We start from the raw sequence: 27718 nt of genomic DNA, 5'->3' as shown, positions 1-27718 counted from the left end.
TATCTATCTATTACCACATTTTCTGCGCTGTCTCAATGTTTCTGGTGCTTCTTTTCTGTTGCAGCCTGGTTCTCCCAGGTGGCAGTGTTGGCTGCTGTTCTGGCCTTAGTGGTCATTGTCATCTTGTCCATAATCATCCTCATCGCTGTCTGGAGGAAGGTACGACATGCATGAACCCGCTTATCCCACTCCAGTTATTCCAAGCACACACGTGCAAAGAGAACATATTCCAGGTTATTGAAAATATGTGAGATGTTCCTCCATCTTTGGCTTTTCTCTCAGAAACCTCGCTATGAAATCAGATGGAAGGTGATAGAGTCTGTGAGCCAGGATGGACATGAGTACATTTACGTGGACCCCATCCATCTGCCCTATGACCTGGCGTGGGAGATGCCCAGAGAAAACCTGGTGCTGGGTGAGTTTTGCCTGCAGCGCTACATCTGCTTAAACACTGACGACGTATGGATGAATGAATTTTAATAATCATTAGACAGGACGGTACACTTCACCTAAAAGCCCAAACTGGTTGAATTTCAGTTGTGTCTATATATATATATATATATATATATATATAATATATATATATATATATATATATATATATATATATATATATATATATAAAAATTCCCTTCTCACCCACCGCGGGTGGTTCTTATCCTCTGAGCTCGGGTCCTCTACCAGAGGCCTGGGAGCTTGAGGGTTCTGCGCAGTATCTTGGCTGTGCCAAGGACTGCACATTTCTGGACTGAGATGTCTGATGTTCCTGGGATCTGTTGTAGCCACTGCTCCAGTTTGGGGGTTACTGCCCCGAGGGCCCCGATGACCACAGGCACCACTGTGGTCTTCACCTTCCAGGCCCTCTCCAGTTCCTCCCTGAGGCCCTGGTATTTCTCTAGTTTCTCGTGCTCCTTTTTCCTGATGTTGCAATCACTTGGTATTGCTACATCTACCACAACGGCTTTCCTCTGATGTTTATCCACTACGACAATGTCTGGTTGGTTCGCCATTACCATTTTGTCTGTCTGGATCTGGAAGTCCCACAGGATCTTAGCTCTGGCGTTCTCCACCACCTTTGGAGGTGTTTCCCACTTTGATCTTGGGGTTTCCAGTCCATATTCTGCACAGATGTTTCTGTACACTATGCCTGCCACTTGGTTATGTCGCTCCATGTACGCTTTCCCTGCCAGTATCTTGCACCCTGCTGTGATGTGCTGGACTGTCTCAGGGGCCTCCTTGCACAACCTACACCTTGGGTCTTGTCTGGTGTGGTAGATCTGGGCCTCTATTGCTCTGGTGTTTAGGGCCTGTTCCTGGGCTGCCAGGATGAGGGCCTCTGTGCTGTCCTTGAGTCCAGCTTTTTCCAGCCATTGGTAGGATTTACTGATATCAGCCACTTGGGTTATATATATATATATATATATATATATATATATATATATATATATATATATATATATATATATATATATATATATATAAGTTAAGGTAATGCAAGGCATTATAACTCCCAAGTGTCACAACATGAAAGTGAAACTAAGTGTAAATGACACCTCCAGCCTTGCTGGAGGTGTCATTTACACTTAGTGCCTTTTGAGACCTAAATGAGCTATTAAATGACTTTGTAAAGTAAACATGTTTGTTTATTTTAAAGTTTCGGGCCTCAGTGGCTTTCTTTATGCATTTTCTTAGCCAGAAAAACCTAGTGCCTAGATTCACCAAATTGTTTTAGGCAGCAATTATCAGCCATATTTTCAGCTTTTCTGAAAATATAAATAAAAAAAAAGAAATACAATAAAATGAGTATATCTTCAGAAAATAGTGGAGGGATTTTCTAAAATCAATTTTTTAAATTGTTAAAACAACAAAAACAAACAATTGATTGTTTTTTTTTAAAATGTTATGTATTCCTTTGTGTATTTCAGACTCATTTCTCCATTTCTAAAGTTACAAATAATCCAAATTATTATTTAAGATTGGATTAGATCCAAGTGACGACAGCAAAAATGTAAAAGCGCCTTTTAAAATAATAAGTATAAACACCTACAGACAGTCGTAGATAATTTATTTTATAATTTAACTATTTTATTAGAAACATTAATATAATCTAATGAAAGTGTAATACTCCTTCCTGATTGTATTGTTGATAGGTTAACTAAAAGGGTTTTAAACAGAGTTTTTGTTAGAAAAATTTGTTCTGTGGCTGCAAAAAAAAATTGCCATTCCCTTTTCTTGCTCTAAACAGACCGCTGTTATTCTTCCTGTAGCTCAAAGGAAAACAGCTTAAACTGGAGGTGTCCCTCCAAGGCTTTACTTATGTTGGTGGTTTGGGTTGTCTGCACGCAGTCAGCTACTGCATACATAATGAAGCTTTTGAAACCTGTCTCACTGGCTTCAGTCCATCTTCACTCCTAAGCTGCTTTTTTAAAGTTTTCTTGTCGGACGCCTTCTCTAAAAGTTAGAAACCGCGCTGCTTATCCGAAAACATCAGATCCCTTCCCAGTTAGACGTCCACTTACGACGAAAAGTTCTCTTTAATCCATCATAAGCACTTTAAAATTCAATTTTCTTTAAAAATGATATGCTGAGATTATAATGAAGTGTTTTTTGGAGTTTTTTTTTTTTGCCTTTTGGTCTGATGTGTGCTCCATTCACTCTGCGTCCCACTGAGCCCGTTTTTGTGTTTCAGGTCGCACGCTTGGATCAGGAGCATTTGGCAGGGTGGTCGAGGCAACTGCCTACGGTCTCACGCATTCCCACTCCAGCACAAAGGTGGCAGTGAAAATGCTGAAATGTAAGACACACAAAGTAAAAAAAAAAAAAAAGAGAAAAGAAAAGCAAAAAAAAAAAAACAGCGCAGAACCATGTGCATAGTTTGTGAGAGTGACAACAGGAGACCCCTGTGTGGCTGTCAGATAATGTGACACCAGCTCCATGTTCCTGTGAGCTCAGAGAGATCCGCGGGCCTGCTGAGCTTTAGTTTTGGTGCCAGCCTCATTTAGGTTTTAGCTCGCAGGGTTTTGAGGCTGTTTGGCAAAAACATGGCGACCCCTGCTCTCTCTATGCTAGGTTCTCATATCTCACACTGTTCCACTTTTAAACACATTTTTGCTCCTGTCTCCTGTCTGCTCTCATTCAGCCACAGCCAGGAGGAGTGAGACTCAGGCCCTGATGTCTGAGCTGAAGATCATGAGTCACCTGGGACCTCACCTCAACATTGTTAATCTGCTCGGAGCCTGCACCAAACATGGTGATTTTTACTACGACAGCTGGTCAAATAAAATTATATGACACTGACTGTTTTGTAAAGGCTATGGGGGTGTTTGATTTGTAGAAAAATGTGAAAACGATCATTTTACTTCTGCTCAGAGTTATGTTTTACTTTGTGTTGGTTCAAAAGATTTAAGATGTTTTTTTTTTGTTTTTGTTTTTTACTTGATTGCATTATAAGAGCCTTTCTTTTATTATGTAGAGCCTTTCCTGTATTATGTCAACACCTCTTTCTTTCTGCTTCTGCCTCTTAGGCCCTCTCTACCTGGTAACTGAGTACTGTCGCTATGGTGACCTAGTGGACTACCTGCACAGGAACAAGCACACCTTCCTGCAGCACTACGCTGAGAAGAACCAGGACAGTGGCTGCATCATCTCCAGAGGAAGTACCCCTCTCAGCCAGAGAAAAGGGTGAGAGGAGCAGAGAAAATGCATTCAGAGCTGCACAGTCTCTACTTTATTATCCATAAAATTCTGTCGTGGCAAGTTATATAGCTCCAGATAGATCAGGGACACCCCCACTTATCTCGTGACTGCAGTTGTTACAGATGTTGCATGTGATGGGGTGGCTGCTAATTGTGTCACTTGACTGCCCCCACCCCCCAAATAATTTTTTCTTCCAGTTATGTGTCCTTTGGAAGTGAGAGCGATGGAGGATACATGGACATGAGCAAAGATGAGCCCTCCTTCTACGTGCCTATGCAGGAACAGCTGGACACCATTAAATATGCAGACATCCAGCCGTCTCCATATGAATCCCCCTACCAGCAGGACCTCTACCAGGAACAAGGTGTGACTGCAGCCTGTCCACACATAAATGATTTCATTAAAGCAACTCTGGAGAGTAGTGGGAAGAATCTGTTTTCCAGTAACACAAAAGCATGACAAATTCTGGATTATGAGCACAAAGCAAAAAAAAAATAAATGACTGTGATGCATATAAAGTGGAGTTATCCAGTAACCATTGGTTGCTCGTCATAGTTGATAAATTTCTTCATACATCAGACAATGCGGTTTCATTTGGACGAAGCGTACAAAGATTTAAACAATATAAGAGCGTCACATCATACAATCACAGCATCTCACTGTAGGTCAGCCATTATAAACCCTGAAACGGATCATCTCTGGTCTCCCATTGATTGTTTCTCCCTGTTTCCTCTGTAAGGTGGGGGCAGACAGGATCTGGTGATTGGCAACTCTCCCACCCTCACCTACGACGATCTGCTAGGCTTCAGTTACCAGGTTGCAAAGGGAATGGACTTCCTGGCCTCAAAGAATGTAGGGTGTTCAACATAATGTTTCCAATTAAATAAGGTCTGAAACTTGATGTACTGACAGGTAAGGTTTGATTGACTCCCTTTGTTTCCCCCACAGTGTGTCCATCGTGACCTGGCAGCCAGGAATGTATTGATCTGTGAAGGGAAGCTGGTGAAGATCTGTGACTTTGGCCTGGCCAGAGACATCATGCATGATTCCAACTACATCTCCAAAGGCAGCGTAAGAAGCCAATTAATCAGTTGCAGTAAATCTTATTGTTAAAGATCAGGTTTTTTACTGGCCAATTTTGTTTCAATCATTGAAACATTTAATGCTACAGGTTCATTTAACAAGAACCGACACAAAACATCCAAACAGAGTTTGCTGTTTAGTGCTCTAAAAACATACAGAAGTTTATTTCTATTCATCATCTCTTTTATGTGCATGTAATGCCGGTCAAAAATATTTCTTAACTAACAAGACATTTATGCCCATCTTGTTGTCCACCGCAAACCAAAATAATATTTTACTGTACTGAAATGTCATACAGTAAGCAGAAGGACTGTACAATACTAAGGAAAAACTACAAGCAAAATCTTTCTACCCTTGCTAATTTCATCATTTTTTAAAATATTCTTTAATTTCTGAAAGCGCGTTTGTGTGCTTTTTCTTTTTCTTTTTTCATTTAGACATTCCTACCCCTGAAGTGGATGGCACCGGAAAGTATATTCCACAATTTGTACACCACCCTGAGCGACGTTTGGTCATACGGCATTCTTCTTTGGGAAATTTTCACTCTGGGTCAGTATTGCATAACTCTGCACACTCAGAATGTGCAAAAGGGAAGAAAAAGGTCTGAAAAAGACATGTTTTTAGTTTTACCTGTCAGAGTTCTAGTCAGATCCAGAATTCTCCTGCTACATTAAACTGAGGCAAATGTCAAACCCTGCATCCGACTGTATGTATATAACTATCTGTTTGAAAACTCATATCAGGTCAAAATCTTATTAGTCACACTCAAGTGTTGAAATCAGCATTTCCTTGCTCAGCGTATTGTAGGTTTTGTTTAGTTAGTTTTTTGTTTTTTTTAAACAATCTTCCCATGAAGTTTTTAGGCCACCGTGAACATTAAGGAGACAGTTAGCTTGGTAAAAATATGCTCACAATCCGGCCTCTGTAAGTGCAAAAGAAAGATCTTCTTTCAGCCATATTTGTTTCAATATGGCTGCACTTTTGCGATCTGTTTTTGCCAGACATCTGTTCTAGAAATTTAACTTTGTTCTATAAAAAAATGACCCATATTTTAGTTCTTCAAATCTATCTAAATCTCTCTTTGTTTTGTTATCTTAAACTGTCCCTGCAGGAGGAACTCCTTACCCTGATTTGCCCATGAATGAAATCTTCTACAGTGCTTTGAAGAGAGGCTACAGGATGGCCAAGCCTGCTCACGCCTCTGATGAAGTGTGAGTTACTTTAACACTGTTCCTCCCAAAATTCCTCTTCTTCCTGACTGAAACCTTTTTCATGTGGATTATGTTGCAGGTATGAAATCATGAAGAAGTGTTGGGATGAGAAATTTGAGAAGAGGCCCGAGTTCTCCGTCCTGGTGCACAGCGTGGGAAACATGCTGATGGACAGCTACAAAAAGGTACACAACTTGTATTGGATTTTACTTCTTAAACTGTAGACCAGGGTTGATCAAGTCCAGTCCTGGAGATCCACTGTCCTGCAGCTTTTAAATGGATCCCTGCTGCTGCACACGTGCATGAAACAAATGGCTGATATTAGATCTCTAAGAGCTAAGAAATGCAGATGAGGGAGTTCAGCCACTTGATTCAGGTGTGCTAGTGAATGGATGCATTCAAAAGTTGCAGGACGGTAGCTCTTGAGGGCTGGACTTGGGCACCCTGCTGTAAAGACTACATGAGAACATACCATCAAATATTATCTGCAACTTAGTAGAGAGTAGCATTTAGTTCCATTGATCTGTGCTAAGAGTTTTTCTTTTCTTGTCTCCAGTTTTGATCAGGAACAAATACTTACGTGTCAGGAAATAGGTATTTGATCTCATTCTCATTTTTGGTCAGCTATAAAAGAATACAAAGGCCCTCTTGTAATTGTAACGTGAAGAAAGAAAAATAACCACAAATACAAAAAAAATTGCATGAAGGTTAAAAATTGTTGAATCCAATAATTTGATTTCTCCGCAAAATATGACTTACCTTTCTAAAAGCGCTTTTCTTTCAAGGAGCTCCAGTGAGACGTTTTCTGTAATTTGCACACATCTAAGGACACATTTAATTATCTAGTATATATACATGAGAATATATACATGCAAATGATGGCTAAACCTTCTGGTGTGATAAAAATATACCAAAAGTAAGTTAAAATTGCTTTCTGCAAAGACCTATCTTTGCAGTTCAATGAGATGTCAGACTTGGAATTCTGTGAAGGTGATTTTAATTATGACTAACCCACATACTCCCTATTTAGACAGGCATAAGATGCATGTAAAGGAAATGAAGATCCATTTTTCTGTAAAGAAAGTCGGTGTTTATCTGCAAACTAATAAATCCTACGAAGGGAATTAACATACCAGAGATTTAAACCACCAGAGAATTAAACCACGATGAATTAAACACCTAATCGGAAGAAAACAAGGTTAACTAAAGAGAAACAATCATGGACTGTGGAGGCACTTTGAGTGATGGAATCAAATGGATCTTATAATGGAGATTGCATGAAGAACATGAGCCTCTTCCCATAACTTGTCAACACATTGTTTCAAGGAAAAGATGGACTCAACATGACAGCCAGAAAACTGCTAGGATTTCTGCTTTTTTTATACAAATAAAAAAAAAGACAGTTCCAGGATTAGACCTTGTCCTGTAAAGCTGTTCTGTTGACAGTTAGTGTGCTAACGTATATTTTTTCACTAGTACCTCCAGACTGCAAAGCAGCATGACAGCATTCATAAACATATGGGAGAAATTCATAAAATAAAACTGAATGGCTGGAAAACATTAGTATTATTAAAAATCTTAATGTTGGTTGAATGACGAAGCTCCAGGTTTGCTTCTATATGCATAAGATAAATACATGAAAAATCTGAGGAGTGTTTTTCTGGACGCAAAATAACCCAACGTACTCAAATGAAACATCCTTTTTCACGAGCAAAACATTTAGGAGTCCCTAACAAACGTAAATTGTGATAAACTGCAAGAATTACATCATCTCAAAAAGGCAGTTGACATCCGATTGGTTTCCAAAACAGTCAATCAACTTCATGTTGTATATCTGTGTTTATGTGTGTAAACGCACTGCATCAACCTCCTATTCATGCTACCCTCCTCTGACTGACAATCTTTACCCCCATTTTCAAACAGAGATACAACCAAGTGAATGAAAACTTCCTCAAGAGCGACCACCCTGCCGTGACTCGCACCAAACCCCGGCTCTCCTCTCCATTTCCAATTGCCAGCCCAGCCTTCAGCTCTCCCTCTCCTTTCACTCAGTCCTTCCCGGGCCGTCACAGCCAGAGCCCGAGGCCTGGAGACGGCGGGCGCGAGGCGGACACACAGGAAGTCATCCCTTCATACAATGAGTACATCATTCCTCTCCCAGACCTAAAGCCGGACGAAGTTTTCACCGAAGTGCCGTCGGAAAGCCCGGCAAGGTACGGACCCTCCTGCAAGAATCGAGCGGTAGAGAAATGATTGTGTGTTATGTTTTTCTACCACACACCCACTCATCCAGATGTTGAGCTCAGACAGTCGTATTACGTAGGTGGATTCAGAGATGTGTTTTTATGGGTCATACAAACACGGAGCCAAGCAACGGCTTTATATGACAAATTTTTAGCCACATGAATTTACAGTAGTTTGTAATTTCCCCTTTTTTAAATAGCTGTTTTGTCATATTTCATTATGAATTTAAACTGGCAAACTTAAACCGAGATATTCAAACAAAGATGTAGGTCTGAATGTGTTTTCATTTTTTGATTATTTAAAATTTCTTTTGCTTATGAAAATGCTCTCGAGGTCGGACTTTAGTTCTGTGGTTTGGTTTCAGGTTGTCACAAAAAATAAAACAGAAAAATGTTTGGTCAACAGCCCCATTTATTTGAATAAATCCCGAATCACTTTGATCTGGAAGAATAAAGTCAAAGTTTAGAAATAAAACATCCACATTATCTAAAAGACTCAGGATATTATTATCATTATTAAAATTATCATTATTAACATTAACAAATATTTGTTAATTTTTACTCCATAAGTAAAAATTATGTGCAAACATTTGCAACTAGAATTTGTGTTTACAGCATGTAATATACATAAATATTTCCTGGTTAAAAGAGGAAGTAAAAAAGACAAGTTTCTGTTCTTATTGAGCTAAGCTTAAATAATTGTATATTTCAGTAAAATTTAAATGAGTTTTTTTGCGCTCTCAGCTCTCTGGCTGTGGAGGAGGAGGCCGACTCCACATCTCAGGACACGGTAGAAACTCTTCCAGAGGAAGACCGGGTGGAGAACACCAGCGAGAGGGACGCGCTGCTGGGCTCCATGGGGACGCCTGAGGTAGAAGACAGTTTCCTGTAGCCCTGCGTGGGAAGTCTGAGGAAACCGAGCCCCTTTCTGTAGACTGAGAAGAAACCCAACTAAAACCCGAAATGTAGCAAAAACTGAGACTGAGAAACATTCTCTGTAGTTTCACTGAGCTCTCAAAAGCTTCCTCCTTTGAGAGTTTTTGTTTTCTATCTAAAGTTACAAATAATGAAAGTGGTACAATGTTTCTCACTCTTCTGGGAGCTTGCCAGGAGAAGAATAAGGTCACATTCCAACACTATTAGTTTAACAAAAGTAGTGTTGGTGTTTACTGTAGATGCCAGTTCTGTCACACTTAGAAAGCTTTAGGCGGTTCAGATTGTGCTTTATTATTGTTGTAACACTAACTGTTTGTCTTTTTGACTGTCTTATCTGAGACTATGTGACTTTTTTTTTTTTTTGAGAAGTGGGTTTTATTGATATTTTTTAGCTTTCACAAAGAAAAGTAATGAGGACCAACCTAAAACAGAACATTGTCTCACAACAGTGATTAACACTAATTTGAAAAGATGATATAGACACTTTATTATTAATTTCCACTTTTATTTTGAACCTTTTTTGCATTGGGTACTATTAGCAACCTTATTCATGGTAACATGTTTATAAGGTTTCATTTCAAGAATCAGAAATGCAGAAACGTTGGTGCACTGTTTGAAAATGATGCGTTTCTTCTTTTTTTTTCCTTTTATTGGTAGTCAGTGTATTTTTGTGCCTGAGTCTTTTAACATCTGATGTTTTGTTTTTCATTGTTGTAGGCTCATGTCATAGTTTTGTATCAGGTTGCACTTTACTTAGAGAAAATGAGGATATTTGCATTAAAGTTATGTTACTGTGTGAATGTTAGAAAGCTACAACATAGAGCCACTAGAGCATAAATCTGGGACTATTTGATTGATTCGAATCAAATCTAATATCTGTGAAAGCAGGGGAAACTCTCAAACAGCATGACACTGCCTAAGCACAAGATGGCACACATGAGTGCCTTTTTATTGACAGACTTTTTTTTTTTCTCCACAGTTGTTTCTATAAGGGTTGCTTTTATGTACAGTATGTAAATTCTTATTAAAATGTCAAATTGATAAATCATTTCAGGATATTTTTCACCTTTAATGTGAGAAATACTCTGGATGGATTATTTAACCAAAAACAAGCAAATTCATTAATTGAAACAGATAAAAAGATTTTTGAAAAGTTGCAATAACCTGGTTGCACACATGGAAAATAAACTTCAGCACTCAGTCTCCATAGATCTTTGATAGCTTTTAGCCACTTTCAGTGTTTGTCAAAGAAGCAACACATTGAGTATCGCCACCATGCTCACTGTGAAACATGGCGGTGGCAGCATTATGTGCTCGGGTTACAACTTTTCACAGCCAACCAAACTTAACTAACTTATTTTTAAGTTAGGTAAAATATTGAACAGTACTATGCACCAATAATTTGAGATAAATTGGAATTTTATCGATTTAAGCATGTGTCAGAATCTCAAAAAGACTTGCTGTGCCAGAAGAAATTAAATACCTGGAATTATTTATTGAGAATTCAGAACTAAATTTAAGAAATTTTAATCTGAAAGAGGGGAAATATTAAATTCCCAGTGTGTGATAATAGCAATAGAAGACTGTGTTGGAATTAAATCAAAAGATGCTTGACCAAGTTGATGCTTAGTCGTGTGTACATCTATGCAACCAGGTTATCACCGCTCTTTATTTTTGTTATGTTTTCTTCAGTTTTATTTTGTTGGGATTTTTTGGTGAAATAAAGGAGAACTTGTCACAATAAAGGTGAAAAACATGTATTTGTCATGGTTACTTTTTTGTGTCGTATCACATTTCAGCAGAGATGGTTAGACCTTATTTTATCCACCATACCATGAAATCCTGATGTGCACATAAAAGTAATACTTTCTGTTGCTTTGGGTAACTTTTGCTACATTGTGTATTTTATCTCAGTACTTAGCGTAGCCATTTAAAGAACACGTCTTTATTTCTTGACAGTTTAAAAGCACACAATCACTATGTCACAAGCTATGGTACCAAAGCTCTTGTTAACTTTGACAAATGTATTTTCATATGTTTTTTTTTTTGTGTGTTCTTGTTTTTTTTTGTATGCTGTAAATGTGTCAATAAATCAGTGATATCACAATATTTAAAAATTTTGAAATCTTCTTTTACTTATTTAGTTGTATATCAAGATAGCTCACGAATGTGAAACAAAATACTGAACAGAACAAATGCATTTTCACAGAAGAGCGAAGTTTTGATGTCTTTCTGATAGACTGTTAATTACATGAAGCTGCGTCCCTTCAGGAATGAAACATGGATTTCATGTACTATATCATTTTATTTTGCAGTGAAAGTAGCCCTGGCTGTGTTTCTGTGCTCAGGCTCTACGCTTTCATGGAGAGTCATTGACAGACAGCTATATGACCTCCATTAGGTGTACACAATCGACCAATAGCTCAATTGATTCTACTCTTAGATAACGTCTATCTATCCATGCATTGTCTTTCACTTATCCAAGACTGGGTGACAGGGCAATGGATCCAGGAGGGAAACACATACAGGCGTCTTGCTAATTACGGGGGATCCCAAGGCATTCCCAGGCTAGCTGGGATACACAGTTCCTAAGGTTAGACCTGGGTTTTCCCAGTGAAACGTGCCCAGGTGCCACCCTGAATACATGCCCCCCTCATCAACACTCGATAGAGGTACTGTGTCTCTTCTTTGAACTTCCCTCTGTCAATAGAGATCCTCATACTATCCCTGAGTTCAGTCACCCTCTGGAAGAAGTTCATTTCAGCCACTTGCATCTGGAATCTCATCCTTTTGTTCATGATCCATGTCTCATGACCGTAAGAGACATGGATCTCTTTCGATTGGGAGCTTTATTTTTTGGCTCATCTGTTTCTTCACCACACATTAGTGGCTGCATTACTTCAGACACAGTCCAATTTCCTCTGTCTCACACCCTATCCTATAGTCACTTGTGAACAACATACCAAAATACTTCAGCTCCTCTGCTTGAGACAGAAACCGACCTTCAATCCAGAAGGGGCAATCCAAGTTTTTCCAGCTAAGAAACATGGCCTCAGACTTAAAGAATCTGACTCTCAACATACTTAGCAGCAATCTGCTGCAGGGTATGTTGGAGGTCATGGTCTGAAGAAGCCAACAGAATCACACTCATCATCTGTGAAAAGCAAATGTGACTTCCAGACACCCTTATCTCCAAGTCTCAGTCTTGAAATTATTTCCATGAACACCACAAACAGGACTGGTGACAAGGGGCATCCTGTTTTTTTTCCCCTGATTAAAACTTAGGAATATTTTGGAGTGCTGGTTATCCCTGTTTTACCATGACTGAGTGTTTAGGAAGTCTTAAACTCACTCCTGTGGGAATGTTTTTCTTATGTTTAGAGGGAGGTTGGGAATGGTGCGTCCAGGTGAACCACATTTGGGATCATCTTTGCAGATCCAATGTCCAGTATCTGTGGACAAAAGGACATTGTTGCCTGTCACAACCACAGCTACAGAACCTACTGATGGACACCAGCAATGATGGAAGGACTGAGAACTAAATAAACTTTTAGTCCTCAGGAGTCCTTGGGCACTCATGAAGCAATGAATAGGTGTTTGGTGGAGAGAAAGACCACACTTTTCTGGTTGATGAGGCAACACAGGTAAGAAGGGAATTTGGAAAGGCAACTGAGAAGGACTTCTAGTTGGCCCTGAGCAAGACCTAGTAAACTTTTTTATGACTCAGCCTGGAGTTGGTATGAGTGGGGGAATGCTGGTGGTGATGGTTAAAATCCCCCCAGGAAGGAAGTAGAAAGAGACTGAAGGCTCTGGATGTCATGGCTGACTCACCTCTTCAGTACCGCATTAACTATGAATTGTTTGGCATTGTTGGTTGTCTATTTGAGCCTATTGTTTGGCGGTATAGATCAGATTGGACTGAATATAATTTGTATAAATCCAACTATAAGATTCCATTGTGCTGGATACATTTGATTCATTTAACTACAGTTTGGACTGAATTTGATTCAAGTTGAATATGTCCTACTGTAGATTCAACTTTAGATTCAACTTGCGTTGTGATGGAAGTTGTTGTGAATTAGCATCACGTAAATTTCACTGGATAGAATTTTCTACAGGATCATTTTCTAAATGTTTTAAGAGTCTGCAATATGACCCAGTCATATCTCTTCATTTACTACCAGGCAAAACAGCCTTGTAGCCACCGGTTAGCACTGATGCAGATGAAAAGTCCCACCTCTACGGCTGTCTTTACTGGGCCTCTCTGTCAAATTTGAAATGCCTCATTAATTTGTCAAGCATGATAAGTTGAACCGCCTTCTCCTTGACACATGCACAGTTCCCTCCACCCTCCGGCCCTCACTCACTGATGTTTGCTGTGTGACCGTAAACAAGCAGAAAGGAGGAATAAGGGCACAGACAAAGGAAGAGGGAGGAAGGGACTCGTATGTCCGTGCTTGGATGCTGGGAACTTCCAAAACCCCGGGAAGTTATTCCATCCCTCCTTCAAGCTGAAGACACCTGGAGGTGAGAATATTTTACATAAACTAACATGCAATAATGTCAAATTTAGCTTTTTCAGTTTGCTAAATTATAAAATACTCTCTTACTACCAAACCTTTTCGGAGTGGCTAGAAAAGGGAAGTGAATGAAGGGATGCAGTGATAACCTAATTTCCTAGACAGTGTTCTGATTTCTTCATCTTTTTCTTTCCCATAAGTCAAATGTGGACTATTTAGCAGCCAGTGTCACATTTTAACCAGCAGGTCTGGAGTTTATCCATGATGCAAACTTACGTCACACTGTTGCTGGCGCTTGTGGCCTCTGCAGTTTCAGGTAAGACGGGACAAACGCTGCCAACATCAATTTATTTGACAATACTTTTTGCTGTCCTATTCCTGTTCCTGTCTGCTGAATCTTTGGTGTGTATTTAAATTTGGCAATTTAAGTGGCACTGGTTTGATATTGTAGAATAATGCATAAAACTCTAAACCAGTTAGTCAAATCCAGATTGAACATGTTCATTTGCTCCACAACTTTATAAAAAGCAAAATAACAGACTTTTCTGTGAGAACCTTTTTTTTTTTTTTTTGTATTCGCTCGTGGTTTGTAGAAATTGTACACAATACTGTGTCTAATGAGCAGAACAATTGACAAGAACATCATGAGTTGTTTGTGGGGCCATTCTTGACATTGTTTCTACATTTTCCCTGCTGCATTTCAACACAGCTTTGACTGGGATAAATGGTTATCACCCACCAGCTATTATTTTGGAGTTTCAAGTATTTAAATTTGAACATGTGAAATCCTCTAATTTTGATCTGATTGGGAGCTGAATGGATTAGCTTTGCTTGCTCTTGGATCACTTCGTGAGATTTAATTGGGGTTATTTTCAGCTTGGATGAAGAGTTCACTCACTTGAACAAAAGTGATGGAGAGGCAGCTGTGTACAGACACATAAATTAAGGACAGAACTGCTGATTGCCATGAAACAACCTTTGAATCCCAGTTACTGTGAGAAATATTGTGGTGAATAGAGAAATGCTGAACTTGGAATCTCAGTTCTCCTTCAAGATTCATAACACAGCGTTCTAAAGGGAAACTTGTCACCATACTGAACGGACTCTGAAAGAAAAATTCAGAATAGAAGTGACTTAGTCTTTCTAAAATGAGCTATTAACAAACTCCTTAATGTCGAAGTACAAGACATGAGTGTTCTTAAAGACAGAAATAATTCATTCAGCATGGTCTCTTTTAACATTTTCTGGCTCACAATTCTCTAAATATAGCTGTTAGGCTTTTATTTAATCTATGAATTCCTTAAATGTGCTTCTTCTGTTCTTTGCTTGAAGATGTACGCATTAATACCAGGAACAATCCCTGAATCTGTTCTATTTATTGGTTCCCAGACTATGAAAAACAGAAGTGAGAATTTTGCAGAAAGGAGGTTAAATTCCAAAATAACTTTGACTCATTGATCAGACAAGGGAATGAACAAACTAAAAAAAGGTACCAAAGCTTGACTGACCTAAAGAAAAATATGTCATTTTGCTAAAACAGTGGAACGGAAGCCGATAATCAAAGTCAATTCCAAGGTGGTGACGGGCCCCGAGGTGGTGGTAAGGGCCGGGAGGCCTTTGGATTTGAGGTGTGAAGGCAACAGACCTGTAAACTGGCAACCCAGGCTGCCCAAACACAGGCGTTACGTATCCAGGGCCAATGGGAACGTCCGCGTCTTCAGGGTGGAACGCTCCTCGGCAGAATTCACTGGAACGTACAAGTGCTTCTACACTGCCAGTCCTAATTTCAATAACCTGACCTCCTCACTGCATGTGTATGTGAAAGGTGAGTGAGATCAGCTGAGAATTGTTGCATGATTGTGTTGCAGTGGTTATTAAGGCTGATTACATGCATTTTCATCCCCATTTCAGACCCACAGCGAGTGTTTTGGACAAGCAGCACATCTCTGCGTGTGGTGAGGAAGGAGGGTGAGAACTTCCTACTGCCCTGCCTGCTAACCGACCCCTCGGCCACTGACCTGGGCCTCCGCATGGACAACGGCACCACTGTGCCACCTGGAATGAACTTCACTGTGGACAGGCACCGCGGCATCCTCATCCACAGCCTCCACCCGAGCTTCAACGCTGACTACGTCTGCACCGCCACGGTCAATGGGGTGGAAAGGACCTCCAAGGCGTTTTCCATCAACGTCATTCAGAGTGAGATCACTTGGCCATGCAAAACTGATTGACTAAAACCTTCGAACTGTCAAGCACTCACAAATGTATTATTATTATTATTATTTTTGCTGCAGAGCTTCGCTTCCCTCCATATGTCTTCTTGGAGACAGATGAATACGTACGGATAGTTGGGGAAGAAATTAAGATTCGCTGCACAACACACAATCCAAACTTCAACTACAACGTCACATGGAAATACACCACCAAATCTGTCAGTGGGAGGCGTCATAGAAATCTTGTCTGAAGCATTTATCTGGATTTTGGCTCAGATTTGTGTTTCTCACTTTAGAACCCAACAATAGAAGAGACAGTTCGCTCAAACGGAGAAAATCGTCTAGACATCCAGAGCATCCTGACAATCTCTGCTGTGGACCTTGCAGACACAGGAAACATCTCCTGCATTGGAACCAACGAAGCCGGAGTGAACAGTACAACTACATACCTGCTGGTTGTGGGTGAGAAACAAAACAGTTTCATCTTCTATGTTTCATCTTTCTTATGCAGAAAGTTGCTGATTATCTGAACTTTTTTTCAGATAAGCCCTACATCAGGCTGCTGCCCCAGCTCTCACCAAAACTGACCCTCCAGGGTCTTTCTGTTGTGGTGAAAGAAGGAGAAGACCTGGAGCTCAACTTGCTCATTGAAGCCTACCCTCAAATAACAGAGCAAGGATGGCTGACTCCATCACCACCCAACACATCTACACAGGAGCACAAGTTCATCCGATACAACAACAGGTGCAAAGCCAGGAGATAAAAAAGAGCACAAAGAGCTTTGTCCAACTGCTTGACAGTATTGCAGAAGAGGAAATTGTTCTGAAATGCTGTCAGTGCATTTTTGTGTGAATTTGACCAGGAACATGAAGGTTATCATGTCTCAGGTTAAAAAAAAAAAAAAAACTTCTAAAGGGAAGAACAAAGTTCTGTTTTTAAAATGTGGACTTACAAAGAAGTGATAAATAGGAACTGTCTGAATACAAACCGCAGAATTAGTCACTTCTTCTTACTCCAAAAATGTTTCTGTTTTTCAGTTAAAACATCTTTTTTTGTTGTTTTGGTTTTTTGGTCTGTGTTAGATACCTCGCAACTCTGCAGCTGAAGAGAATGAACATACAGGAGCAAGGACAGTATACTTTCTATGCCAAGAGTGCCTTGACCGATGCATCCATCTCATTTCAAGTCCAAATGTATCGTAAGTGACACAAATTAAACTCTGTTTTTTTGTTTTGTGTTGGCTTTTTTATTGTAAAAAAATATGTCCTTGACTGCCTGATAGATCTTAAAGTTCTTGAGCCCTGCAAATGATGGTGAATAATTTTGTTTCAAAAAGTACATTCAGAAGATCCTGCCAAGCTTTTAAAGGTCAAAGGACTTGTGAGGTCCAATAAAAATAGCATAACAGCAGACAAGGGCAGCAATACTACTGATAGGTGTTAACAGTGGAGCTGGCAGTGTGCAAAGACTACCGGCAAATGACAAGAAATATAAATAAATGTCAATAGATGTGTTGTATTTCTTGTCAGAATGATGTGGAGATCTCAGATAAGTCAAAATCCTTCAAAAATTTGTGGGATCTCACAAAATGATTGGAGGATGTAAGAAAAATAGCTAAGGATTTGATTTTGCTAAATATTTTGTGAGATCTCTTCTGTCCTCCCAACTGTCAATTCCCAATTTTCCTTGCATCCCAGTCCATTACAGAAAAACATAGACCGGATGAACAAATAAAAAAAAAAAAATGCTTGTCCACACTCAGCAGAACTGAGGGCAGTTCAGAGAGACCAATAAACCTCACAGTCATGTTTGTTGATCATGGGATACGACTGCTGGACTCTGAGAGAAATCATCCATGCATGGAGAGCAGAGTCAAAGGCAAGGCCAGAACCTGAACCCATGACACTTTGCTGCAAGGCAAAAGTGCCAACCAGTGCACCAAAGTGAAATGCCACAACTGTAACTCAAAAGCTTTATTACATCTCACTAGAGTAATTTAGTAAACCGCTGCTAGAATTTTCAAATGTAACTTAGAATCTCACAAAACTACTTTGAATTTTTTTCTTGTCTCCAGTGTTCCTCGAGGGGTTCACTTTAAAGTCCATGTGTAAAACTGCAGTGTTTTTTTTTTTTCTCTGTTTAACTAATGCCAGAGAGACCTAATGCAGTGGTCAGATGGGAAAATGTAACTACTCTGACTTGTACCTCATTTGGCTATCCGGCTCCAAGGATAATTTGGTATCAGTGTCTGGGGATACGACCCACGTGAGTCCAACCTGACTGCAATAACTAATAAGTTGTCAGTAAGTTTATTCTAACGTTGCACATTAAGATTCTTAATGCTTCATGGTTCTGTCACTGTGGCTTAGGTGCAATGAAAATACATCAGGGTTGCAGCTGGCCATCCCTCTCCAGGCTCCCACTGTGGAAGTCCAGAGGGAAGAGTTCGGAGCTGTGGAGGTGGAGAGCGTCCTCACGGTTGGACCATCCAGCCAGAGGATGACAGTGGAGTGCGTAGCCTTCAACCTCGTCGGTGTGAGCCGAGACACACTCGCCATGGAGGTGTCTGGTGAGGATGCAACTTTTCTTCTAGATCTTACATATTGCAATCACAGTTTCTCATTTTGCTTGTTTGTTCTATAAATCGGACAGACAAGCTCTTTACAACAACCCTGAGTGGAGCTGCAGGAATTCTAGCGATCCTCTTGGTGCTGTTGGCCATTCTGCTTTACAAATACAAGCAGGTATACTGAAAGATCCGCGCAGTGATTGGTTTTCATCCTGAATTATGGAACTGAAGAGGTGTTTTCTGACTTTAATTTCCAGAAACCCCGCTATGAAATCCGCTGGAAGATCATAGAAGCAAGGGATGGCAACAATTACACTTTCATCGACCCCACACAGCTGCCATACAACGAGAAGTGGGAGTTCCCAAGAGACAAGCTAAAACTAGGTTACTTAAGTGCCTATTTGTATTTTAACACATGATCATAAATGCTTATTTTTGATTAGGTTTAACTCAATTCACTTGAAATAGGTGTATTGATAAAGCAACAAGTTAGAACAAGTGTCATCATGAGGCACTAAAAAAGCAGCTCAACTGATTACATTGAGTCGTTCACTTGAGTAAGCATGTGGTGACAGTAGAGAGGAATGACTCCCATTCAACAAGACCTTTCAGCAGAACCAGACTCAGAATAAATAATCTTCTGAAACACCCAACTTAGCCTATAGCAATAGGATGGCTAAAAATACAGATAGTTATTGGAGTGGAACATAAAAATGAATGCTGTAGAACCATGAAAAACACAGCAAGAAGGATTAGAAATTATCTCCCCGTGTGTTTTGTCGCTTAACAGGAAAGATTTTGGGTGCGGGTGCGTTTGGAAAAGTTGTTGAAGCAACGGCTTACGGTCTGGGGAAGGAGGACAATGTCATGCGCGTGGCTGTGAAAATGTTGAAAGGTGAGATCTGCTGTATATCAGAGACACGGCATTTTACTCCAAGTAAACCTCTGTAAAGGCTAAATACCACTAAATTTTTTATTTATTTTTTATTTTTATGGTCCTTATTGTTTATCTGCAGCCAGCGCCCATTCAGATGAGAGGGAGGCTCTAATGTCTGAGCTGAAGATCCTAAGTCACCTGGGGCATCACAAACACATCGTCAATCTGCTTGGGGCCTGCACTTACGGAGGTCAGACGGCACAAAAAAGAAATGCTTATGAAACTTTGTTGAATCCATGGAAAATCAAGTGTTACAAAGTAACTTGCATGAAAACAATTTTAAACTGTGCTTCCTCTCAGGACCAGTGCTTGTGATCACTGAGTACTGCAGCCTCGGTGACCTACTGAACTTCCTTCGCCAGAAAGCAGAGACTTTCGTAAACTTCGTCATGAATATTCCCGAGATCGGCGAAAGCTCGATTGATTATAAAAACATTTGCATTCAAAAGCAGTTTGTCAGAAGGTTCGTCACCAAACATGGGACCAAATAGAGTAGGATGAATTCAAAGAAAAACCCACTTATCGTGCTAATTGATTCACAGTGACAGCGGGATCTCAAGCTTCGCCTCAAGCAGCTACTTGGAGATGAGACCCAGTCAGCTGCCAAATACAGAACAATCTCGAGGTACAAGCAGCTCCAGAGATTGTATCCAAACAATAGCATAGAGAGAACAACTCACTAAACTTCACCTTTCTCTGATTCTCGTTCAGAAATGGACTGCGAGGAGACTGGTGACTGGCCACTGGACATTGACGACCTGCTGAGATTCTCCCTTCAAGTCGCACAGGGCCTTGACTTTCTTGCTGCTAAAAATGTAAGAATATAGAAAATTTATGAGACACTTCTGTAAAATATAAATAGGAGCAGCTCCGTTTCCATTCCTGGACAGGGTCACAGACACCAGAAAAGGGGTTTCCACTGATGACAGATCCACTGTAAAAGGAAGAAAAAGTGGGAATTTCCCTCTTTGCATTTCGTATATCCATTTGCTGGTAATAGTTTGAAGCCTTTCATCATACAATTGCTGCTATATTACGGAAACACATTAAACCAATTGAGTTTCATGTTGCAAGACGTTATAAGAGGACACAAACTGTGTGGCTTTGTCTTTCTTCAGTGTATCCACAGAGATGTTGCTGCCAGGAACGTCCTCCTGACCAGCCGCAGAGAGGCAAAGATTTGTGACTTTGGCTTGGCCCGAGACATCATGAATGACTCCAACTATGTTGTGAAGGGCAACGTAAGTGCTGACTTTGACAAACCGTAACCCTACCTAACCTTATCCCATGCAGTGAGAGTCTCACTTTACGATAATGTGAAGCAAAAACGCAAAAGTTTCACCAAAATGCTGAGGCAAAAATGTGTTGCGTAATGTTTTCTTAACACATTCATTCAGTTTTATTTTCATTTCAACACATTGAATCAAGAATGACCTTTGAGTACTTCCTGTCGGCATATTATACTTTATAGAGTTGATTCTTTGCAGTCCACAGCTGAGCAGACATACCAGTCTTGGCTAAATATTAGTTTCCATAAGATGACTGGGTTTTTTTAAATACCTGATTTATTTCAGAACAGACAAAAACAATAGAAAGTAGTTTCATTCCAGGCAGCTTGCCAGCAGAGTGAAGCAAATTGTAAAGAGTTCCTGAAAGTTTTGTAGTAAAAACATGATCATATAAAATAACTGAGAACATTTGATAAACTTTGAGTGAAAAAACAACAACAATTAAGGTGACAACACTGAATTATGAGAAATGGTGTGTATGACTTGAGTCAAATGTTTTGCATGTTTGTTCACACGCTTATTACGGTAGCTTTCTAGAAATTTGACCTATTTCTTCTGACAGAATCGATGGAACAGAGTCAGATCTTTGACTGTTCATGTTTGTCATCATAGAGAAGCATGATGTTTGTTTTTAAGTTTCACCACCTTACATGTGTCTAAAAGTTTTATTTATGAACTGTCCTCTGGAGTTCTGTGTGGCTTTTAGAGTGATGCCCTCTTTATCACTGAGTGGCTTTTCAGCCCATGTGAATAATGACATTGGCTTCAGCCAGCATCTTCAAAGTGTTTTTTTATTTGTGTTGATATTTACATTTCACTCCAAAACATGTTCATCTCCAGCACTCAGAACTTGTCTCCTTCCAGAATAGCAGAAGGGCTTGACATCCTCATGTTATTTCAAAGTTTGAAAATGAATCTGAAACTTACAGCCACTTCGTTGTTACACCAATCTTTGTAAACTGCTGAATTGGAAGAAAGTGATGTAATATCTCATTATTCATTAACAGCTGTATTCCCTATTTATCAGAAATCAGACAAGTTCCGTCATGTCAGACAGAAAAAAAGTGTTTGTGTCTTCACATACCTGTGTTCACTTGTAAAAATCATTACTTTATTCATCCTGAGTTGTTTGATGTAACATATTGCTGTGTGTGTGAAGGCCCGTCTGCCTGTAAAGTGGATGGCCCCAGAGAGCATCTTTGACTGTGTCTACACTGTCCAGAGTGACGTCTGGTCCTACGGCATCCTCTTATGGGAGATTTTCTCTTTAGGTGGGAATAATCTCAGAGCTTACCTCGTATTCACTTTTCCAGTCACGACGCGCCTGCAAACGTGTCAAGTGTCATGGCTTTTCTTTCAGGCCAGAGTCCATATCCCAGCATGGCTGTGGACACCAGGTTCTACAAGATGGTGAAGCGCGGCTATCAGATGTCCCAGCCTGACTTTGCTCCACTGGAAATGTAAGCTCTTGCACCTTGTCTGCAGGATTCTGCTAATAGGAACCGGCTCAGTCCCTCTTTTACCGTTTCCAATGATAAAGCTCTGCCGAGCACTACCTCATTATCAGATGGGTTTGAGGGGCCATCAGGTGACTATCAGCAGGGTTTTTACAATTAATTCAGACATGATATTTGCCTCCCTGCACTCAGCTAATCAGTACAAGAGCAGTGATATTAGTATGTTGTTTCTGGCTTGCATGTAACTGGTGAAATAACATGCAAGTGACTTTAAGATGATAACATTAATACTGACGATTAATTCTAAGTCGAGTAGAGCATCACACAGACGGAGCAGCCAGCTGTGCAAATGCTTATCGCAGCCAAACAAAGAGGCTTTTTCTTTCTGCTCTGATGTCCTCTGGCCTGTCTCATATCTGAAATTACCGATTGAGGAGATAGCCAGATGAAACACTTCCATTATGTCGGATTTTACTTCACTCATTCTCAAATTCAACGAGCTTAAACTGCAAAGTGAAAGAGTGGAAAAACTAAAGGCTTTCTGCTCTGTGTCCCGGGGTTGGAGGGGCCGCAACATCTGTGTACACCGATTTAGCACCATCGTCACACAAGTCGGAATCGCTGAGCTGTGGAAATGGAAGGGACTGAATCAGAGTCAGGGCCTGATCATCTGTTGTCCTGTTGTGAGTCAGGCCTTGGTTCTGCCTGTTAGCCACATGATCGCAGTGCCAGGAAGCCGTGTAACTCGCTATTTCACGGCCTCAAAATGGGACTTGGCTGCCGATGATTCTTATGAACAAGCCTCTCTTATTGCACTGCGTCTCTACCTTCACTGGCCTCGCTGAGTGTTGCCTGAGTTGGTCTTGTAGATCAGTTTGTGCCCCCCTGACACTCCTCTCTACGTTCTGTTCCAGGTACGCCATCATGAAAATGTGCTGGAATCTGGAGCCCACAAAGCGTCCGACCTTCAGCAAAATCGGACAAATGATAGAAAAGCTACTGGGGGACCATCTCGAGGAGGAGCAGGTCAGTTGTGTGAGTCCCGGCAGGATTGATCAAATCTGTGAAACCATGTGATGCTCCAGACCAAACGTGTTTACTTTAACTTGATTTTCACAGAGACAAAAGAGTTTGCTCTTTAGCCTAATTGATTACGTTAGCGGTTCACAAACCTTTTTCATCAAGTATCACTTCACTAAATACAAACTGTCCAAGTACCGTCAAACTGTCATTTTAAACCGATAATACAACAGGAGTTAAGCTGGGAATGTTCTTATTCATTTGTGCTACATGTTTGGAGAAAGTTTTGGATTTTTAAAAATGGAAAAGAATAAAAAGGAGACCCTCCATACAAGACCCAGAATCCCTAAAAGGAAAAATAGTAGTTTGTTTCCTATCAACCTAAACCTCAAAAATTGCTGCTTGGAGTTTGAAATTCAGTGATATCTGGAAAAACAAGCAATTTATTTACATTCTGATCATTTGAGACTCTCTAAATCTTTACATATGCACAACGTCCCCTTTACAAATTACCTCTGTTTGTCCTTAAAAAAAAAATCAATTAGGCTAAAGAGCTAACACTTTTGTCTCTGTGAAAATGAAATTAAAGTAAACACATTTGGTCTGGAGCATCACATGGTTTTGTTTCCTTCACAGATTTTGTAACACTTGAACAATTCAGCTCAGCAACTAAAGTTTCTAGATGAAGTTTCAAATAGAATTTCGAAGATAAACAGAAAATACTAAATGTGTATTTAATGATTGTTTCATTCATCAAGAGCAAGCAACCATCCAAACCAACAAGTTACTAAATCATAAACTATCTATGCCCAGATCGAATCACTATTATACCTCCAGAAATCATTTATCTTTTGTTTGGCAGCACACAGTAGGCTAATAACCTCAGCAAGCACTGCATCCTTTTCTAAAGGCATAGGATTCCAGTGAGCCTCACAGAGAACCAATATCCACAAAAAAATGGAATATGTTCGACGTCGAAAGGAGTGGCATGTTGACCCATCTGAAATGTCTCAAAAGAACCAAGAACAACATCTAGAACACAGCAGGGCTCCACTGAATTTGTTTAGGTTTAGGTTCATGTTTGGTTAGAAAAAAACAAAAACAAAACAAAACACAAAGACTTGTCTTAGATCTGTCAGAAACAAAATAACGATCCCCAAGGCTTGTAGAAAATATTCTGTGGACGGACAAGTCCGAACAGAATTTATTGATTCCAGATCTGGATAATGGGCTCCACTTAATAAAACCACAAACTCTACTGTCAATTAGAAAATCACAAAGGAGAATATCTGGTCATCCGATCGTGACTCCACCTCGGGTGTGCTTGTGTTGAACCACAATACAACGATCTGAAGCAAGTTTCCTCTGGTTGTTTTAAAAAATATATACAACATTAAATTTACATTGTGTGTCTTTAAGCAGATCAGTCATGCTCAAAACCTCTCCAGTATGTCTTACTTAAACAATTAAGAATGAAGCATGTGGTAAAATATTCCTATAAATATCTGATGTAAATCCCTGATAAGCCTGTATGGCCACCATATGCAATTAGTCATTAGATTTAGAAATGGATTATGTTTCTAAAAAGGTTCAGTTGGTTTGGAAAGTTTTCTTCCTTGAATAAGTACTATAATTTTGAGAATGTTTTTTGTGTTTGCGCTGATGTTTGAGATTCGTGTCTGAAACTTTTAAATAACAAAGAAATAAAACCGGAGAAAAACTGGCAGGTGCTCTTAATATCTGCTCCACTGAAAGTATCTGATAGCATCTGCTGGAAGCGCAGATCAATGTGCCTAAAGGGGTCATCTTTTGGGTTAGTTGGGTTTGTCCAGTTTGTCTCAGTACCGCAAAACGCAGACTGAGGTCCACTGACGGTACTTTTGCATCACAGTTTGAGAACCAGAAGAGGAATTAAATCACAATCTAAGAAAGGCCTCTGTCACAGACAAAACATGGAATCAGCAGAAGTATTTTAAATAAAATATGTTGCACCTATCAAACCATTAAATGCTTCCTTCCTCAGGTAATCTACCAGAATATGCAGCAGGAGTTCACAGAGGCTGATGCATATGACAAGCCTAAGTGTCATGATGGCCCATGTGACCAGTCTTGTGACCACGAAGAAGAGGAGCAGCCTCTGATGAAGACAAACAACTATCAGTTTTGTTGAAAGAGTCCCAAACAACAACAACACATTTGTAAAAAAAAAAACATTACCACAGAACATTAAAAAAATAATATAATGATTAAAAAAATTAACTGCTGCAGCTCAAGGCAGAATTTTTGTTTTGTTTTGTTTTGGTTTGGGTTTTTTTTGTTGTTTTTTTTGCACCACTGCAGACTGTTACCCTCTCTGCTATTTTTTGCTCCGCTGTGCCTGTTCGCCAGACAGACGACCGGCTGCAGCGAAGCATGTGACTCGCGTCTGTGCAGTCCATGACTAGAAACTGCCAATTCTAACCTTGACTGCAGACACGAAGGGAGGAATCATGTCAACAAGCACGCAAGCTTCCAGAGCTGTTATTCTATTGAACACATCAATAGAATAATGATGTTATTCTATTGATGAACTGACTGTTCATCAGTCTTTGTTTCACATAAAATGTTTTATTTTATCTGCTGCACATCGTCTTTATTACATTGTTCACTGGAACAAGATGACAGTCTTGTTTTTGTGGAGATTGAAATCAGCAGGATCACTTCCTTTTAATGGTTATATTGCCGGCACGTGCAACGTGAGCTTGCATGTACTGCATGTGCAATAATAGTTGCAAACACTGGTCTAAAACAGCTTGTTTTATGATTTTTCTCAAAGTTAGTCGGTTTTTCTTCTCACTCTTTACATGAAGGTTCAAAAATATGTTCCTTCCTGATCTGGACACAGTAAAGCAACTGAAATGACAAGCCAAAAGAATGAGCATGTTGTTTTCTCTGTCATGGCTCTGTTTTCTTACGACACACTTACAATGCTCGTCAGTGGCTAGTAACATGTGATTGTTCTGCTTCACTTTAATTAATTTAGCGGTGTTCAGCGTAGTTTAGTAGCAGAAAGAATCTGTGGATCTATTCTGGGCCTTTCATGTCTGACAATGTGAACTTCTTGTTATCGTTTTTTTTTAATTTACATTTTGTAGGTGACATCTGGATCTTTTCATTCCCTGGCATTCGATGAATGTTTGGATAAGAAACGTTTCATTAATGTCTGTATGTAGCGGCCAGCCCACACTGCCAACTGTCTGATGATTTTTAGAATGATTTATAAGCTATGTGAACGATACGGACAGAAAATTTGCGCGATGTCAGGCATTTTGTACGTGTTTGCGTCTGAATGAGACGTCTCATACTGTATATATCTGAGATAAACTCAAGTTATCTTTATTTTCACTGAAATGTTGTAGATTGTAGATTGAATGTTGCATTTCAGTGCGTTTTTGTTTGAATCAGTGCAGATGCAGTTGTTGAATAAAATCTTACCAATAAAAGTCCAGCTTCCACTTCGGTGTTGGTAAACCTCTAAGAACTTTGCAGTTTGTGTTTTTTGATTTCCTGTGCAGACAGAAACTGTGTGGCCTTTGTCTTCCTCTCTCCCCACTTCCTCTTTTCAGTTGGATTTGATCCAATCTGAATTTCCTCTAGAACGTTTCCCACAATAACCCTGAAATTGTATCGATGTATCTAAAAGTCTAAATGATGTTCTAGTTTTTTTTTTTTTTTTTTTTTTACTATTTTCAGACTTTAAAGTAGTTCAACTATTTGCTTATTTTGCTTTACCAGGGACTAATAGTAACAAGTCATTCATCATTTGCAGATTAATTTATTCTGCTAAATGATTTATAAACAAAACAAATATCTAAATAATTTCATTTTTCTTTGCTGATGAGAGAAAAAAAAAGACCTTGACTTCTATGTTGATTCTTGGTTGCACATAGTTTCAAAATTGCACAAATTAGTCAATTAAAGAGATTTAAAGTTGTCAACCAGTTGCACAGGACAATGCTTCCAGTCTTCCTGAAGTTGCTAGCTGTGTTGCTAATGTATTTCATCCGAGATATATATAGACACAAAGAGACAGAGAGAAACACACCACTGGTCTGTGATTTTCTTAAGTACACCTCAGAGAATGTAGAAAATAAAATCTGATGATCACATTGTATGATCTTTATCTAATAAATACAATTTTTTATGCATCAAACAAGGATTTAGTGACTAGCCAACCAGTAAGGACTGTGGATCTCAGAAACCTGTCATGTTTAAGGATCCCTCCTGACCTCCTACTGATTACCTTTATTAACCTCACCTGCTTGATGAGGCACCAATCAATAGCCAGGCAGATTGGTGAGAAGGAAGCACTTGTTGCAATTATAAGAAACTCAAGATGACTGTGACTCTTCCTTGAAGTGGGACTTCATATAAGATTTCAGAAAGCCCAGAACTACAAGGCAGGGCCTGGTCAATGACCTGAAGATTTTTTGACATACAGGTGTAAAAACATCAACAACCGCAGGCAGGTAAATGTATGTTTGCTCTGCTTTAATATGCACCAA

General features: G+C 39.7%; 2 protein-coding genes across 3 annotated transcripts in view; both read left to right on the top strand.

Annotated features, from left to right (window-relative positions):
* The window catches only part of pdgfrb (platelet-derived growth factor receptor, beta polypeptide), a 33192-nt gene extending 21914 nt beyond the window's left edge, over window positions 1-11278 (top strand). Inside the window, exons 11-23 of the mRNA XM_055034157.1 lie at window positions 65-159; window positions 283-415; window positions 2690-2794; window positions 3140-3250; window positions 3525-3681; window positions 3894-4060; window positions 4436-4548; window positions 4645-4767; window positions 5217-5328; window positions 5891-5990; window positions 6070-6175; window positions 7914-8203; window positions 8978-11278. Of these exons, the coding sequence (XP_054890132.1) occupies window positions 65-159; window positions 283-415; window positions 2690-2794; window positions 3140-3250; window positions 3525-3681; window positions 3894-4060; window positions 4436-4548; window positions 4645-4767; window positions 5217-5328; window positions 5891-5990; window positions 6070-6175; window positions 7914-8203; window positions 8978-9125 (1760 nt within the window). The 3' untranslated portion in view covers window positions 9126-11278. The remainder of the gene's footprint in view (window positions 1-64; window positions 160-282; window positions 416-2689; window positions 2795-3139; window positions 3251-3524; window positions 3682-3893; window positions 4061-4435; window positions 4549-4644; window positions 4768-5216; window positions 5329-5890; window positions 5991-6069; window positions 6176-7913; window positions 8204-8977) is intronic.
* A 2273-nt stretch (window positions 11279-13551) lies between these two features.
* Window positions 13552-26680, top strand: csf1ra (colony stimulating factor 1 receptor, a). Of its 2 annotated transcripts, none has more exons than XM_055034158.1 (22): window positions 13552-13696; window positions 13936-14005; window positions 15230-15514; window positions 15601-15888; window positions 15984-16120; window positions 16199-16364; window positions 16445-16646; window positions 16985-17100; window positions 18056-18167; window positions 18272-18471; window positions 18555-18646; window positions 18729-18855; window positions 19262-19366; window positions 19488-19598; window positions 19709-19871; window positions 19951-20033; window positions 20120-20223; window positions 20527-20649; window positions 21857-21968; window positions 22058-22157; window positions 23069-23180; window positions 25198-26680. In XM_055034158.1, exons 2-22 carry the CDS (start codon window positions 13951-13953, stop codon window positions 25342-25344), a joined length of 2940 nt encoding a protein of 979 aa, XP_054890133.1. In that variant the 5' UTR covers window positions 13552-13696; window positions 13936-13950; the 3' UTR covers window positions 25345-26680. The 2 variants fall into 2 exon arrangements, with proteins under 2 accessions (XP_054890133.1, XP_054890134.1); XM_055034159.1 differs by having other exon boundaries at window positions 13933-14005.
* The last annotated feature ends 1038 nt before the right edge of the window (window positions 26681-27718 follow it).

Source organism: Poeciliopsis prolifica, unplaced genomic scaffold, assembly GCF_027474105.1.
Source record: "Poeciliopsis prolifica strain line A6 unplaced genomic scaffold, Auburn_PproV2 SCAFFOLD009, whole genome shotgun sequence".
Classification (NCBI taxonomy): domain Eukaryota; kingdom Metazoa; phylum Chordata; class Actinopteri; order Cyprinodontiformes; family Poeciliidae; genus Poeciliopsis; species Poeciliopsis prolifica.
The sequence above is the reverse complement of the archived record's forward strand: the minus strand, read 5'-3'. Positions and strand labels throughout refer to the sequence as shown.

Bases quoted from the DNA above. Each gene is read 5' to 3' on its own strand.
- csf1ra (XM_055034158.1), top strand. From the start codon at position 13,951: ATGATGCAAACTTACGTCACACTGTTGCTGGCGCTTGTGGCCTCTGCA. The intron at 15,515-15,600 runs GTGAGTGAGATC...TCCCCATTTCAG, and splicing joins ACTGCATGTGTATGTGAAAG to ACCCACAGCGAGTGTTTTGG. The intron at 22,158-23,068 runs GTAAGCTCTTGC...GTTCTGTTCCAG, and splicing joins GACTTTGCTCCACTGGAAAT to GTACGCCATCATGAAAATGT.